The sequence below is a fragment of the Stegostoma tigrinum genome, chromosome 7 (assembly GCF_030684315.1).
Source record: "Stegostoma tigrinum isolate sSteTig4 chromosome 7, sSteTig4.hap1, whole genome shotgun sequence".
In the NCBI taxonomy this organism is placed as follows: Eukaryota; Metazoa; Chordata; class Chondrichthyes; order Orectolobiformes; family Stegostomatidae; genus Stegostoma; species Stegostoma tigrinum.
Genome location: NC_081360.1, coordinates 44325783 through 44343007, shown reverse-complemented (window position 1 = coordinate 44343007; position 17225 = coordinate 44325783). Strand labels below are relative to the sequence as shown.

The following is a 17225-nucleotide window of genomic DNA, read 5'->3' as shown; positions in this document are numbered from 1 at the left end:
TCCGTCCCAGCATTGAGGTACACAGGATTCTCCCTGGTACCATCCCACAGAGATAGTAACTGATATAGATGAGAGGCAATCCAGGTTAGGGATTAAATATACAGAATGGTTAAAGTAATATCTTCAATATAAATCACTTGATAGCTCTTACATATAATTGCCTGTTGAATCACTCTCAGAAAGATCGCGGCATATTTCTCTCTGAATTTATCAACATAATATATTTTAGCATGCGAGTAGTGGTGCACTATGAAATATTTCTTGAGGAACTGTGCTGCATGCATTTAAAATGAAACCAAATTGATCTATTTGACTCCATTTCCAAAGAGAAAAGTACCTTAAGATTCAGGATATATGATGAATACTTACTTGCTGGTGCAGACACATTAACAGGTTCATCAATATATGCAGGTTCCCCTGGGCCACATTTGTTACAGGCAGCAACTTTAAACAGATAGTCTTTTCCTTGGAAGAGGTCTGGGACAGAGAATTCTAAATCTTGCAGTCGATCAATTACCTAGAAATCACAGAATACGATGATTCATCAGAAACATAACAAACACTAATAAACATTAATAGAAATAGATAATAAAGTGTGAAGCTGGATGAACACAGCAGGCCAAGCAGCATCGCAGGAGCACAAAAGCTGACGTTTCGGGCCTGGAGCCTTAATAGAAATGTCGCTATTGCTCCTGTCAAATACAGCCAGGTGTTGCTTTCTTCCTCCATAGATGATGTACAATAGATTGAAGTGCCACTGTTGCTTTCTGGGTAGCTTTGTAATAACTGTAAACCTAATTCTGGCCCATGAGGGTATTGGTGTACAGCTACAGAAGAATTTCAGACCAAAGATCCAATAAAGGGCAAGGAGAGGCTCTGATTTTACTGTTTGAACTGCTGAGACCACTTTAATTTCAGTGTGGAATGTAAGCCAGTGTCATCACGCACCTTTCCAGGAGATGGACAGGAAATTGATGCAAGTACGCTGTTAATAGCCCCTCCTACCTCACTTTGAGATTTACCTGATTATAGGCGCAACACTTGCTGAAATGAAGAATATTGGAAATCCTCAAACAAACTTAAGAGAATATAGGCCTAACAAACTTCTTTCTCTCTCTCTCTGTCTCTGTAGTGCCAGCAAGATGAGGATTTCCAAGGAAAGAAAACAGAACAAGACTCAGAAAGAAAACAGAAAATTTTGCAAATGAATTTGAATAAAAATGCTTAAATCTGGACTGAAGCCTTAGGGTACAGAAAGGTACAGACACAGGATTGACTTCAATATTGCAATGGGTAAAGCTGACATAGCAATAATGGAGCTACCTTGTGAACTGACATCTGAGTAGATCTATTCTTGCTTGTTTCCATCAATATCTCAATTTGTGCACTTCTGCATTACAATATTATTTTTCCTGGGAGATAACAATTGCTTTGTTTCCAGCCTAAATTCATTACTTTAATGAAAAAAGCTTACAATTTTTGAACCATTAGCTTGACACTTATACATCAAAGGTAAATTTATGATTAGCACGGTTCATGACTTACTTTGGTCCAGGTCTTGCGGTTAATTTCACGTTTTTCAATAAGATATCCAGTGATTGGACTTCCACCATCATCATCTGGTAGCTCCCAGACCAAATGTACTGTATTTCTACCAATTTCTGTCACTTTAAAATCATTTGGTGCACTTGGGCGCTCTGCAAAGTTATAACAACAAAGTATATTATACCTTACAGCTTTATTGTTTTATGCTCAAATCCTTGTCATAACTTCTTTCTTCTCTTAATCCACATTAGGCTGTATCTCTGCTTCTCTGTTAAATCTTTGAAAACCTCCTCTAACTCATCTCTTTGATTACATTTTCATTTACTTCTTTGAACTTTCATGTTAGAATGTTTAAATGTTAAAGATTTACTGTATGTGGAAGCCCCTGTAGAATCATTTTGAAATGATTAGAGTATTGTGTTCTGAAAATATTCAGATACTTACGAATTACATTTACATCAATTTCTCCCGTGACAGATGACACATCATTTTCCAGTGTCAATTTATACAGTCCCTTGTCGGGACGCTCACTGGGAGAAATGAACAATTGCGTATATGTTGCAGTTGTCTCCATCTTCACACGATCATTGCTTTCAAGAGGTTTATCGTTGAAAGCCCATTTTGCGATGGGTATGGGGTAGCCAGAGATAGGAATACGAGTCTTCAATGGTTCCGGAACAATGACCTCAAGCCCATCTTTGAATGCTCTCAAGTCAAAGGTAGGAGCCACTAAAATAGAAAATGTAAGCCATCTTAAAAAGTTACACAAGTTGTCATAATTTAAAAAGAAACTCAGTTTCATAGCCTGTAATGCATTCTTATTTAGAAAAGGAGATTCATTACCATGGGGATCATCAGCAGTAAGTGGTCCAAGAGTATCAGCAGGATCTGAAACCCCTGCTGCATTCTCAGCAGATACCCTATAATAATATTTTACTCCTTTCTTCAGACCAGTAACCTGTAATGTCAAAAATAAAAACAGATGCAATATCAAAAAAAGTACTAGTATTCTTTGAACATTTTTCCCAGCCATCAGCAAGTATAAAGCCATATATGTTGGCCATATATGTTGGAGACTCATACGTATCTAGCAAAACTCATTTTAAAAACTAAGTTTGACTCTGCTCAACCTTTCCCATCATCTTTATAGTTCCATTCATTCTTCAAATGCTAGCAATATTCAACTCTTTGCCTATTTCAATATTCACTCACTTCCACTTGGAGTCTGCAGTCCAATTCCTATCTTGTCTTCCTTAATATCCTCTATCACTAGTAAAATTGTTGGAAGTACTTTTAGTACACCAGGGCCTCATTTCTTCACCAGGCCGCTGAGGTCCATGCTCGACAAACCTCAACCTACTTAAAGTTCTCTGACCTACAGCCATCGTACTGAAAATCTGGCAAATTTGCATTCCTAATCAAATGATTTCTTGAAACCCAAACTTGGTTTGGCCCAAATATCACACTTGTCCTACATCATCTGGTTGATTCACAACCATCTTAGCAAACAGGAATGTGCAAAGGAAATGAGCAATGAGGTTGTTCATGGCTGAATAACAAGTTATTTTTAAATTCCACATATTACCCTGCAAGATTAAATGAAACAAATGTTGTCTTATGCATAATCATGTAAAGAAGAAGCTTATTCTTGATTCCAAAACACCCATATGACCTATCAGTTCGGCCAGTTCTATGTACGATGCTGCAGCTACAGGTCAATGCACAGTTACATGTGTCAGAAATCTGAGAAGAGGAGGTGTTGAGGGACCAGTGTTCAGCAGCAGCTGACAATCACTGAATTGTGTTCTAAAATTACACTGGACCAACAGTTGCCTTTAGCCCTCAGTAAATCAATGCTAATGTGTTTATAGATTCAAAAAAAGTTAATAACCTTGAATGTTGTTTCAGGAACAAGTCTTATGTTACAGGGAGTCCATTTGTCTGAGTCTTCTTCACGTCGCTCAATGATGTAGCCCAGTACCGGACTTCCCCCATCTTTAAGTGGAGGTTCCCATTTCAACTGCACAGACTCTTTGGTTTGATTTGATGAGGCAAATTCAATGGGTGGACTTGGCTTGGCTACAGAATGAAAATCAGTTCGTAAATGTACTAATTTAAAAACTGGAGAGCATTTCTTACAAAAACACGTTTTTGAAAAGATACTAACATATTGGATCCATGATCTTCACAGGATGTGAAGCTGGGCTGGGTTTTCCTACACCTGCTTTGTTTTCTGCTCTGACACGGAATATATATTCTCTGTTTTCGACGACATCATTCAGCTGAGCAGTGAGTTCATCGGCTTTGGTCGTCATAGCTGGTTCCCATTTGACAGAGGTTCGGTCGCGTAATTCAATAACATAATTGGTGATTTCTGCCCCTCCATCATATTCTGGTGGTTCCCAAGTAATGGTGGCACCAAATTTGTTCACATCTTTCACTTGGACATTCAATGGTGCATCAGGTACATCTGATAGAAAAGGACACTTTTTGTTATCTTGTGTACAATCCACACAAATAATTTGAAGTCAATAATTTAAGCTAGTAATTAAATATGGTTAGGTACTTACCAAACTTATTCTTAGCTTCAACGGGTGTCTCAGTTTCCACAGGTTCACCGGTACCTATTCTGTTCCTCGCACTGACGCGGAATAGATACTCTACTCCTTTTTGGAGACCGGTCACTGTAAATTCAGTATTATCTGCATGATCAGTAACTAAGGTCCATGTTTTGCGCAATACATCACGACGTTCTACGACATAGCCAATGATTCTGCTGCCACCATCAGTCTCAGGTTCATCCCAAGCGATACTGACCTCACCATCACTAGTATCTGTAACTTTCAAATTCTGGACTGGGCCTGGCACGTCTGTAAATTGGAAAACAAGTTATTATTTTAGAAAAAGCATTTTAGAAGGTATTTTAAGAAAAGATTTTCGAGCACAATAATTATAGAATGTATGCATAACAAAGTATTCTTACCAATGACATCCAGGTTGATAAACGCTTCTCCCTTTCCATGTTTATTGCGAATAATAATTTTGTATCTTCCTCTGTCAGTTTTCTTTGGATCAAAAAGTCTATAATTAGTGGTATCTGCAGTTGTGTGAATGTTCTGTTTGGGCAGACTGACATACTCAGAAGTGGTACTGTCTTCTCTGAACCATTCAGCTTCACCTCGTGGGTAAGAATCATATGGAAGTGTCATTGTGAATGGTTTTCCAGCATCAATTACAAGGTTCAGATCTGTCACCCGGATTACTGGCACCGCTACAGTGAGAAGATTGAAATGTCAAATGTATGTCAAATCTCTGGAGTGTAAACAGTGATAGAAAATGAAATATTTCTCAAGAATGCTCAAAGTGTTCAAACTAACATACCAGCAAGTTCTAGTTTAGCTCTCGCATCTTTATCCTTGGCAACAAATCTGTATTCACCCTGATCACGTGGTTTAATGTTGCAAACCTGCAAACGATGGACCTTTCCTTCACTCATCATTTGATGTTTATCACCTTGAACAATTATCATATTATTTCTCAGCCATTTGACTTCAACTTTGTCTTTGTTTAATTCAGCTTCAAAAATAACATCAGATTCCGGGGCCTCAAAAATATCTAGTGGTGGTCTGATGATCTCAATTGGGATTTCTGGAAAGAAAAAAATAACAACTAGCCTTGCATTTTCTGATTTTTAAAAATTGGTGCAGTACACTTGTTTTTCTAAATCAGTACTTGCCTTCAACAAATAGTCGAGCCCTTGAACGTCTTTCTTCAACACCACAGGAATATTCACACTCATCTTCTGGTCGACATTCCCTTATGATAAGTCTGTGCAAACTGCCATCTTTTTCAAACTGATACCTGCAATACAACAAGTTTATGATAGATACAGGTGTTCTATATGAAACTTTGATGCATGACCGTTTTTGTTTTAACAAAGAAAATAAACTGAAACATACTTTTTGTTTTCTCTGAGTTCTCTGCCATTCCTGTACCATTTTACTGCAGCCTTCTCTTTCGATAATTGACATTCAAAGGTAGCATCTTCAAACTCAATTACAGTCTGATCTTGAATATGTTCAATGAAATCTGTTGGTGCTTCTGTGATAAGAAGTTCTGCAACTGATTTGTCTTTTCCAGCAATTACAGTGTATTCGCCTTCGTCTTTGAATGTGCAGTTTCTAATTAGAAGAGAATGCTTTTTCTTGTCAATTTTGTACAGAAATCGTTTGTCCAATGTAATTTCTTCCCCATTTTTCATCCATTTTAAAGTGACATTTTCACGGTTCACTTTGCAGCAGAAGGTGACAGACTTCTTCTCCATTGTTTCACAATCTTCAAGAGGCTCAATAATTTTCAATTCTTCCTCTGGTTAAATTAGAAGAAAAGAGGAAAATACTTACAGCACTTTACTTGCATTATGTTTGTATGGCTGTCTAACATTCAAGGAAAAGTATTTACCTTCTACTTGTAATGTTGCTGAACATTGTGCATGTTCTCCTCTGTTATTTGTGAGTGCAATGGTGTACTTTCCTTGATCGTCATTCACTGAATTTCTGATTCTGAGGGTAAAGACTAAATCTTTCTGGACCATAATATATTTTGGACTATCAAAGATAGTTTCTTCATTTTTAAACCACTTGGCTCTGGCACCTTCGGTGTTCACTTCACAATTAAATACAATTTCTTGTCCTTCTGTGGCTACCTGGTCTTTGATAGGAGTTATTATCCTAAGGCGTTCTGAGAAAGAAAACAAGTTCATTCAGAACAATAATTTTCTGTTTAAATATATTTACATGTAGTTATCTACTTATAAAAAGCGGTTATTCCCTCAATGTTAACATTAAGGGTAAGTCACATTAGTGATCGAAGTGATATTTCCCAACATGGGCTCGGATAGCTCATATTCAAACCTGAAACTAATTTTCAGTACCAAAGCCAATAAAAGAAAAACGTGACAAGAAACCTCCTGCTTACCTTAACCCATTAATTCCCATTTGCAGAAACAGAAATAAAAACAGAAATTGCTGGAAAAACTCAGCAAGTCTGGCAGCATCTGTGGAGAGAAATCAGAGTTAACATTTTGGATCCAGTGATCCTTCCACAGAACTCAGTTGCATCCAAAGATGCTGCCAGACCTGCTAAGCTTTTTCAGCAACTTCTGTTTTTGCTTCTGATTTCCTGCACCTGCTTTGGTTAAAGTTTTGCACTTTTGGTTAAAGTTAAAACAGGCATGCTTGCTAGATGTTTGCAAATCTTGAATTATTCACAAGGCAATGAAGGGGAAAGAACACCTCATAGAATATTTCCACAAAGCTGGGAGGCTTACATTGAAGAAGATTTCAGGAACCTTGCAGTTGACTGTAGTTAGGTCAAAATCCTGAAATTCCTTTCCTAATGGCGCTGTGGATATCCCTACAATGCAAGGCCCATAGCAGTTAAAGAAAGCAGCTGACCACTTTCTTCAAATTGGGCAGTGAGGGATGGGCAATAAATGCTGGTCCAGCCAGCGATACCCATGATCAAATATAGAAATTGTCTGGCCGGCAGTATTGTGATATTCACTTACATTGTCATTGCCTTCAGGGCTGTGGGCTGAGAGCTGGAAAATGAGATTAGTGTAATCAGATCTTTGTTGATCAGCACAGATACCATGGGCTGAATGGCCTCCCCCTGTGTTGTAAACATCTACATGAATCTGATTGTGTTCACTACCAGTACTCAATTTTATTAAGATGTATACAGTGATTATAGCAAACCCTAAATAGCTATCTCATTGCAGATCACGGAGTTTGGGCACTAGGTCTGTTAACAATCCAGCCGGGAACAAGTTGGCCGGGGTGCAGAGAAATCTCCAGGGGAGGGATTGGGTCGTGTGTTGCTACAGGAGAATGGCTAAAGACATGTACTGGCCATTTTTTGCTAGACAGCAGAGAAAATTGAACAAAGTGTGCTTCACAATACTGCCCATCAGGCAGTGAAGTTAAATTAAAATTCTGTGTGTGAAATTGTCCTGACATGAGTGCTCTGCCAAAACGAACCTGAGCCACTCTTATGGCACTTTTTGACGGTGGTGGCTTGCCATTTCCCTCCATTGTCAGGGACTGGATGAAGAGGGAGGTTCCAAGTCTACCTCCAGTGGAATGGAAATGGAACCCATGTTGTTGGTATTTTTCTAAACTAATTACTTGCCATCTAGCTAACTGAATTAATCTATCCCCAACGGAAATGGTTACTTCTGCCTGTTTTGGAAAAATGTCTAGGCAACTCAACAGACGATCTGGTGGAGCTAATGAACTGGCAGCAACGTCAATCATCCCAGGCATTACAGTTCTACCTTTTGCAAGGCGTTTAGATTGAATAATTATTTGGACAGAAATAGCATGCGTGTGTATGAGGGAAAGACATCAGGGGATTGGGCCTGGGTTAAAGATCCAGTGCAGACATGATGGGCAGCATGGTCAACTTCTGTGCCATAACAGGTTTGTGATATGACAGGAGTTAAAACCCTTTAGGTATAAGGGTTCCTTTTCTTCTGTGGTATTAGTTGTTATGACCATTTGAAACTTCCCCATTCTTGCTTTTGTCCTGAGGGTGCAAGATGAATGGATTTGATAACTTGTCTCTCTTTTCAGCAAGACGCAACGTATTTTGACAGTATGCATACAATGCTTAATTTGCTGTCAGTTTTCATGCCAGCTTTTATACGCAAACAATTTAGTTTGTATGACCTACCAATAACTGTCAGTTCTGCTGGTGCTCTTGAGGTATCAATCATGGCAGCATAAGTTCCTTCATCCTTTGGTATGGAGTCCTTAATAATGAGCACTCGCTTTTTGCCCTCAGATATGATTTCATATTTATCATCTGATTTCAGCTCTTTATCACCTCTAAACCATTTCACTTCATAGGCCTCTTTTGATACTGAACAGACAAACTCTGCTTTGTCTCCTTCTACTACCTCCAGATTTTGTGGTCTAGAAATAAAATCTGGTGCCAACTCTGCAATTAAATTAAGAGGATAAATTACATTGGATAAAATTAAGGCCTGGCTGTAAAAACAAACTCATATCAGAATTGATCACATTACATACCATGAACTTGAAGTTCACATGAAGTCCGAGCAGTTCGAAGTCTGCAGTTATATTCACCAGCATCATCTGGATTAGTGTTCTGAATTACTAACATTCGTTTTTTGCCATCTGTAAGCTGTTCATATCGACCAACTTCAGGCAATTCTGTATCTCCCTTGTACCAAGTGACTTCAGCATTTGGTTTAGAAACTTCACAAACCAATTTAATATTGTTTGTTTCAACAACTTCAGCATTTACCAGGTTCTTTGTGAAGAAAGCATCCTCTTCTGCAAAACAAAGCATTGTGTATGAATACTGGTGTATAAATAGAAATGTATTTCTGAATGGATTTCAATTATGCTTCATGCGATTGTTTACCTAAAACTGTAAGCAATCCAGATGTTTTAGCTGTTCTTGCATCACATTCGTATTCAGCTTCATCATCAAAGCTGCTCTTGTGAATGATAAGCATTCTCTCTGCTCCTTTAGCAACAATGTCATATTTTTTACCTTTTCTTACTTCAACACCATCTTTAAACCAACGCACCTAAAATAAATTAACATTTATTATGTCTTGCTCAGGATTATTGCACAACTGTTTTTATTATACAGCATGTGAAGCATGTTTAAAATGCTGCAGATATTGTCTTCAAATTTACTCAGAAAGAACTGTATAAATCTGACAATAGAGGAATTGCAGTCTAGCAGCTGATATAGGCACCATAGATAGCTATGCTGAAAGTGTAAACAGAAATGTCCATCTCCTTGGAATCTTCTTAATACGGCAACAGCAATTGTCATGTTAACTTTTAGTCAAGGTCAGATGTCATATTTGCAAAGATGAATCAGATCAGCTCCTCAAATTCACCAAAGACCCTCAGAGAGTACCTTCCAAACTAGTAACCACCTCCATCTAGAAGGTCAAGGGCAGCACCTCCAAGTTGCTCTCCAAGCCACTGACCATCCTGACTTGGAAATATATTGCTGTTCCTTCACTGTCACTGGGTCAAAATCCTGGAATTCCCTCCCTAATGGCATTGTGTGTCAACCTACAGCTGATGGACTGCAGCAGTTCAAGAAGGTAGCTCACCATCACCTTCTCAGGGGTAACTAGGGATGGGCAAGAAATGCTGGCCAGCCCTCATCCCACAAATGAGTAGAAAAATTTGTGTTATTTGGGCACTTTCTGTGCAACATAATCATTGTTGATACTGAATTTGACAGCACAAAAAAGCCTCTCCTGTTTAATCCCAAAACACGGGAAGTATTTTTTCCTGTCTACACAGCAAAGAATGTGAATAACATAAATGCAGTTGTAGGAAACTACATAAGTAAATGAGAGTGATAAGAATGGAAGGATATGAGCAGCTAAATGAGAATCAGATGAATCAAATGGAGTGGAAGGAGGTCTGCCTGCTCTTTTGGCACAAATGACGAATACCTCAGCGAATACAACACAATTTCAAAATTTGCAGTCAATGTTAAACTTTGAAACTTGTAGAAATGTAGCAATTCAAAAGTACAAGGATTTTTGGAATGTATGGGCAAATGGTAGAGGAAATTCCAAACAAAGAAGTATGAGCTTAATCATTTTGATAGGAAGAATGGACAGAGAAGGTGGAGTACAAATTAAAGGAAGTGCAGGAGCAGAGGGACCTGGGTTTATTTGAACAAAAATCCTTGAAGGTGCCTGGACAGATTGAGTACATGGTCAATGAAGAATATAGCATCCTGGACTTTACCAATGGGGTAAAACATACAAAAGGCAAGGACGTGTGGTTAAACTTGCATTAAACACTAATTTGATCTTAGCCAGATATGTCCATGAGGTACTTGCTCTCAAATGTGTTTCATGGTGTTTTCTAAGAGCAGCCAGAAGGTCCTGACATTTGTAACCAATGACACAATTTGAGATTTCTCAAGGCTGCAGTTGCATCCTGTTTTCCCTGTTTGGTAATTGCTGTTCTGTATGGAAGAATACTATTTTTTTAGTTGACAGAAGGCCAAAGTTGGGATGCAGCAGGAAGTTTCATGGCCTATTATTGTCTGATGCCATCCAATTCAGAGTCAATATTGATGATTCTTAAGGCTGCTTAGTACTGTACATCACTGTGTCATCACCTCCAAGGGGTCTACTCTGTTGACGTGGATAGGGCATATCACTGGAAAACAATGGAGAAGCCTTGGGCATTGGCTGTAATGCATGACTGCCTGTGTCAGACATTTATTTGGCAAGACTGTGGAAAGATTTCCCAAAAAGTGAGAAGCATTATGCAAGGTGTGTCTTTTAATTTCTGGTGCCTAGGTCAATGCCCCCGTTTGGGTTTGTCATATTTTATTTCTGCTCTGGCACTGGGACCACCCAACTCTGGGGAAATTCAAGGCCACGACTCTAGCCTCTTACCAGCCCAGTAACATTACAGCTACGCTTCTGTTCCTGTTAACCTCTGTCCTGGCCTATCTTTTCTATAACCGTGATAAGACATACCCAAGAATGGTGACAAAGTAGTAACAATGCAGGTAGGACTCTGAGCCCAGTAACATCTGATACAATTTTTTGATGCAATTATTGATCCTCTTCCAACTTCAACATCAGTTTTCGGAGGTTGATAAAAAAAATGTCTGTTTAAGCTGGGTAGTTTGAATTGTCTGAATTCTGGCCTGACCTAATGACCCGATCTAGGTAAGTATTTCTTTACTAGTTCTGTTTTCAGTGATTGTTTTAAAAGTCTAGGATTTGCAAGTTCACTTCAGATTGTTCTATGAGAGTGGAAAAGGGACTCATAAGAATTTCACTGATTTTTTCTTTTTCTCTGTTTATAAGTGTTTAATTTAAAGTGAACATCCAATCTGACAGATGCAACCATGTAGGTTTTAAAGAAATTCAAATATTGATTTGTTTGTGAAACTGCTGGAAGAAATCATGTAAAACTTGCTTTACAGGAGTGTTTCCACTTAATGAGTCACAGTAACATTCTAAGGAGCATTGTAGGATGTTATGCAAGTGTAAACAAAGAGCAGTCTAGAGCAGTGTTATTTAACGATTAATAAACACGTTCCAGAATTCCTTCAGTCCTAGCACTGGATAACAGGATTCACAAGTTTTGGTCTGGCCCAATATCAGAAAGCCAAATAGGGAAAGCAGAATGCAACTGCAGCCTCGAGAAATCTCAAATTGTGCCATTGGTTACAAATTTCAGGACCTTCTGGCTACTCTTGAAAAACGCCACGTGGCACATTTGAGTGCAAGTACCTCATGGTCATAGAAACAGGGTGATGATACCCCGCATTCATGCATAAGACCTTGAAATCTGTGGCTATTATAAAGATAATGAATCACAACAGAACATGCACACTGACTTTGGGAGTACCGGGCTAATGCAGGAAGTGTGGTACTAAAGTTGGTATTTGGAATGGAATGGTTAAAGATGTTTTGGGTTGGGGAGCTCAGTAATGGCACGTGGCTGGGCTGTTTGGGTTCAGGTCAGACCTGGCCCTGTAGTGGGATCTTTCATATATAATTAGGCACTGAAAGCCTTCACATGGGCAGAAGAAATGAGGATCAGTGGCCTTGTGCATTCATGTGGTCTCTGAAAGAATGGAAATTTTGGAAACTGTATAATCTTCCAACCCTAAAGTGTAGGAAATACCGATGTACAAGAAAGGCTATGGGGAAATTACCTTCACGATGAAGAGCCATCCATTGCAATATTTTACATCAAGTGAATTAAAAGTGAAAACATGTAGATCTCAGCAAGGAATGTAATGTTATCTAATCCATCACTTGTCTTAAATAAAATGATTCGGTTTTAATCATCAACATAACAGAAAAATTAAACCAAAGTAAAATGAATATAATGATTTAAGCAAAAAGCAAACCTTTGCATTTTCACGTGAAACTTCACAGACAAATTTGGCAACTTCTTTTTCTTTCACCTCAAGATCAGTTAAAGGTTTTATGAATTCAACACGAGGAGCTGGGAAGAAACAAGATCTTATTGGTCGAGAAATAGCAACAAATTTATCAATAATTTGGGAGCAGAATGCTTTTGTTATGAACTGTGTATACCATTGATTTAAGTTCATGAAATACTTACGTTCCACTGTGAGGAAACAGGAAGTCTTGAAGTCTTTGGCATCACATGTATATGTTTTAGCATCTTCAGGCTTGCAATCATGGATAATGAGCTTTCTAACTCTTCCATCAACAACCATTTCATATTTCTTAGTTTTATGAATTTCTTTTCCATCCTTCAGCCATATGACTTTGGCATTCTCTCTGGACACCTCACATTCCAATACTGCAGTGGCTTCTTCTTCAACTGTCTGATCTTCCAGAGGTTTAGTGAATTCAACTGGTGGCTCTGCATCAGATTTAAATTAAGATTTAACACATCAGTGTAAAATATGTGTTCGAATATAGTTTTTATTGAAAAGAAAACTCTGATATTTCATTGGTATGCCACGTCACACACCTTTAACGATAAGTTTAGCAGATGTTGCAAAGTCTTTAGCAGTGAGCTTGACTGCACCAGCCTCCTCTAATTTGACATTTCTGAGAGTGAAAGTGTGCACTCTGCCTTCAGAACGAGTAACAACCTGATCCAAAATAAGTGTTTCAGATTATTAGCAAATTCACTCTTTGACTATGTAAATCGTATTTAAAATAGTAAAAAGATAACTCATTGCAACAACAATCTCATTTTTATATTGATTATGCTTTCTACCTTTCAAAAAGTGGGAGTATATCAAACATTTATAAATCTATTGTAACATTTCAATTGTTCCAAAATACCAAGAAATTGTATTAAATTTCTGCACATCCTTCGATTTCCTAAATTTCTAATGCCATATTTGACCTAAAATTTATTACTGCATTTTTGGACACATTTGGATAATTGAAAGCAAAACAAGTTTATTTTGGACTTTTAAGTTAGTAGTGTTTGGTTTTACAAATTCAAGGTTTTGGAAATCATGCATTAATAGTTCCATCAATATATTTTTCTTTCCTTGCTGCTGCAGCCTCACACATTCATATGGTGCTCATGAATATTCATCATGTTTTGCCTTATTATAAACAATAGCAGTTAATAACATTACCAGCTCAGCACCACAGACTGTGTCAATTTTAATACATATTTTATAAGTGGCTGCTGTTTTTAAGGGATCATAAAATGATTATTACAAGATCAATTACTGGCAACCTTGTCAATATTTCAATATTTCCCTGTTCTTATTTCAAGCTCCTAGCATCTAAAGCATCTTGCTTTTGTATTTCACATTTTATTTTAAATAATTCCTGTTTTCCACACGCAGTGAAAATTGCAGAGTACACATTGTTTAATGTACAGCCTTATTGATTTGTAATGCCCAATAGTTTAAATTTAATGAGTTCATCAAAAACTCATCATTTCTTGAAATGGCGCAGACAATTCCCAAAATGGAATTGCAAACCACCAAGAGGCAATAATGTATAAAATCTCAGGGTAATTGTGCAAGTAAATCTCATTGAACTATAAATATCACTCAAAAAAATTAACTGCTCTTTGAGTTTTAAGAATTCTGAAACAACACAAAATACTCCTCAACATACTCTTTCACTGGGTTCAAGTAACTTGTCCTTCAAGAACCACTGGACTTCAATTCCTTCGTATGATAGTTCACACTCAAAGGTAGCTGAATCTCCAGCAGTAACTGTCACATCCTTCAGAGGTCTGAGTAAACTGATCACTCGAGCTTTGAATGCAAAAGAGATTGGTATGTTATTTAATCTCAAGAAAATTGCTTTTCAAATTTCAAGATGCATTTCAGCATTCACAGCGGACTGTAACTATTTAAACTGTCCAGAGGGCTAAGGCTAGCTAAAAGGGTAATAAAGGAATTTTAAACCTGTATTTGCATATTTTATTGCCAGCATTTGGCCCATATCCCTCTAAACCCTTCCTATTCATCCAGATACTTTTTAAATGTTGCAATTTTACCAGCCTCCACCAGTTCCTCTGGCAGCTTATTCCATACACGTATCACCCTCTGCATGAAAAAGTTGCCCCTTAGGTCCCTTTTAAATATTTCTCCTCTCACCTTAAACCAATGACCTCAGGTTTTGGACTCTGCTACCCTGGGGAAAAGACATTGGCTATTCACCTTGTGAATAGGGCTATGCCCTTCATGATTTTATAAACTTCTATACTCATTGGTTCACAATGAAAAATGTCATCATGGGGCAGGTATTTCAAGATACTTAGAACATTAATGGAAAGATTTTTTTTATTCATTCACAGAATGAGGGCATCACTGGCTAAGCCAGCATTTATTTCCCAATGAGATGGTAGTTCATAGTCAACCACATTACTGTGGGTCTGGAGTCACATGCAGTCCAGACAAGGTAAGGATGGTAGCTTTCTTCCCTAATGAACATTAGTAAACAAGATGATTTCCTCCAACAATTGGCAATGTTTGCACGGTCAATATATGACTCAATTCTGGATTTGTATTGAATTCAAATTCTACCATCTGCTGTAGTGGGATTTGAACCCATGTCTTTAGAACATTACCTGGATCTCTGGTTTAACAGCCCAGTGATGATATCACTAAGCCATCATTTCCCCTATCTCCTTGAAAGATTTTATAAATGCACATTTCTTGATTAAGAATATTTTTGGTATATAATATTAAGGAGCAACCTACGTTTGACTCTCAAATGAGCACTGGTTTTGGCATTGGCGGCCTGAAACTCAACTTCACCGGCTTGATCCATGCGTACGTTGTACAGTGAAAGAAAATGTTTTGTGCCTTCTTTTTTGATCTCTACATCCTAAATTGTTATGAGAAAAAAAACATGTAACGGTTTGAAGGAAGGAACGTGGAGACAGAGATGGAAAGTCGAAAGAAGTCAAAAGAATGCAGCTCATGTTAAAACTCACTGGAGATGGGTGTAAATTCTCCCCCTTTAGCTTCCAATTGCCATGTACATCATCTTCAGAAATTTCAGTATCAAAGCGGGCAGTTTCGGTTTCTGTGATTTCAACACTATACAGCGGACGTAATATTTTAATATCACGTTCTGAAGCAAAATAATGTAAATTGTTATTGTCAAGGAACAGCATGTCATTATCATTTTTTGAAATCAAAATCATCAAAGTTAATAAAAATGCAATTCTTGTTAAAACAATAAAGGACAGAGGTAATTGTGCATTGCAAAGTGCTTTCAATAAGACAACATGTAGTTATTCCTACCCTCAATATTTAGTTTGGCTGATGTATTGTCAGTGCCACAGTCACATGAATATTGTCCCTGATCACTCTTCAGGACCCGTTTAAGAACCAATATGCGTTTCTTCCCATCTGTTTTAATCTGAAGGTTCTTAGAAGGAACTAGCTCTTTTCCATCCTTAAACCATTTAACTGGAGCAGCAGCTTTACTGACTTCACACTGGAGGATAACTTCATCTTTTTCTACCGCTGTGTAATCCTGTAATTTGCTGATAAAATATGGATCACCCTCTAAGAAAGTCAGAAAACAAAGCAAATTAGAGAGGTCAAATAAGGAATACAACGTTTCAGCTCAAAGTTAGGCTGTGAACAATAGTTTGCGTGCTCCCATATATATTTACCGAGTACAGTAAGTTTGGCCTCAGAACTTTTGTCCATAGCTTCAACTTTGATGAGGGAAGTATCATCAATGGTCACATCTTTGAATGTGATAGAATGGACTTTACCTTCATCCTTCATAGTCACTGACCTACTTGGATGTAGGCGTTTGTCATTTTTGTACCATACAACCGGTATGTTGTCATGAGACAGTTCAGTGACAAATTCTGCTGTTTCACGTTCTTTTACCGTCTGGTCTTCAAGAGGTTTAGTGAATTCAAGCCGTATGCCTAAGAATAAAGCATTTTTTTAAATTCAAGCTACATTTAACAAGAGAACAGTTTGTCTACTAAGGAATTTATATATTGCTGTTTTAATCCTTTCACTTGCCTTGAATAATCAATTTGCCACTTGTCCTCTTGTCCTCTGCTTCAAACATATATTTTGCCTCATCATCAAATGCAGCTTGTTTAACTAACAATGTATGTTTTGTTCCTTCTGCTAACATTTCAAACTTTGCACTAGGTTTAATTTCCTCAGTTCTTTTCAGCCAACGGAACGTTTTGGGCTCTCTGGACACTTCACATTCAAATTTTGCTTCATCTTTCTCATATACTTTCACATCATTAAGTGGTACAATGAAGGTGAGTGGAATTTCTGAAAGGGAGTATACGAAGTAAAGAGATTAGACTAATAATCCACAAAGACAAAAATATATACATTTTCAAATACATACGTTACAGATGGAAATCAGACATTCCGTTTACAGGGACAGCACTATGTTACTAAATTACTTTTCTCGATTTAAATAATTATACCTCAGGAAAATGTTTACAAATTCTTCTAAATGAATTATAAGAATACCTTTGACTTTCAGATTAGCTGCACACTTAGCATTAGCAGCCTGGAATGAAACTTCTCCAGAATCACTTAGCTTGCAATTGTACAGAGTCAAAATGTGCTTCTTGCCGTCCTCAACAATCTCACATTGCTGTCAACACAAAATAGTCCAAAAT

The 17225-nt window shown here is 37.7% G+C and overlaps 1 protein-coding gene across 1 annotated transcript in view; it reads right to left on the bottom strand.

Annotated features, from left to right (window-relative positions):
* The window catches only part of ttn.2 (titin, tandem duplicate 2), a 339406-nt gene that overhangs the window by 95243 nt on the left and 226938 nt on the right, over nucleotides 1-17225 (bottom strand). Inside the window, exons 154-178 of the mRNA XM_059647196.1 lie at nucleotides 17074-17200; nucleotides 16600-16866; nucleotides 16233-16499; nucleotides 15856-16122; nucleotides 15543-15682; nucleotides 15307-15433; nucleotides 14213-14355; nucleotides 13095-13218; nucleotides 12717-12983; nucleotides 12499-12596; nucleotides 8998-9166; nucleotides 8640-8906; nucleotides 8281-8547; nucleotides 6007-6285; nucleotides 5505-5913; nucleotides 5282-5406; nucleotides 4927-5193; nucleotides 4529-4816; nucleotides 4116-4415; nucleotides 3713-4015; nucleotides 3437-3624; nucleotides 2389-2503; nucleotides 1990-2274; nucleotides 1546-1697; nucleotides 370-517 (exon numbers count right to left, since the gene is read on the bottom strand). Coding sequence (XP_059503179.1) covers nucleotides 370-517; nucleotides 1546-1697; nucleotides 1990-2274; nucleotides 2389-2503; nucleotides 3437-3624; nucleotides 3713-4015; nucleotides 4116-4415; nucleotides 4529-4816; nucleotides 4927-5193; nucleotides 5282-5406; nucleotides 5505-5913; nucleotides 6007-6285; nucleotides 8281-8547; nucleotides 8640-8906; nucleotides 8998-9166; nucleotides 12499-12596; nucleotides 12717-12983; nucleotides 13095-13218; nucleotides 14213-14355; nucleotides 15307-15433; nucleotides 15543-15682; nucleotides 15856-16122; nucleotides 16233-16499; nucleotides 16600-16866; nucleotides 17074-17200 — 5389 coding nt within the window. The remainder of the gene's footprint in view (nucleotides 1-369; nucleotides 518-1545; nucleotides 1698-1989; nucleotides 2275-2388; nucleotides 2504-3436; nucleotides 3625-3712; nucleotides 4016-4115; nucleotides 4416-4528; nucleotides 4817-4926; nucleotides 5194-5281; nucleotides 5407-5504; nucleotides 5914-6006; nucleotides 6286-8280; nucleotides 8548-8639; nucleotides 8907-8997; nucleotides 9167-12498; nucleotides 12597-12716; nucleotides 12984-13094; nucleotides 13219-14212; nucleotides 14356-15306; nucleotides 15434-15542; nucleotides 15683-15855; nucleotides 16123-16232; nucleotides 16500-16599; nucleotides 16867-17073; nucleotides 17201-17225) is intronic.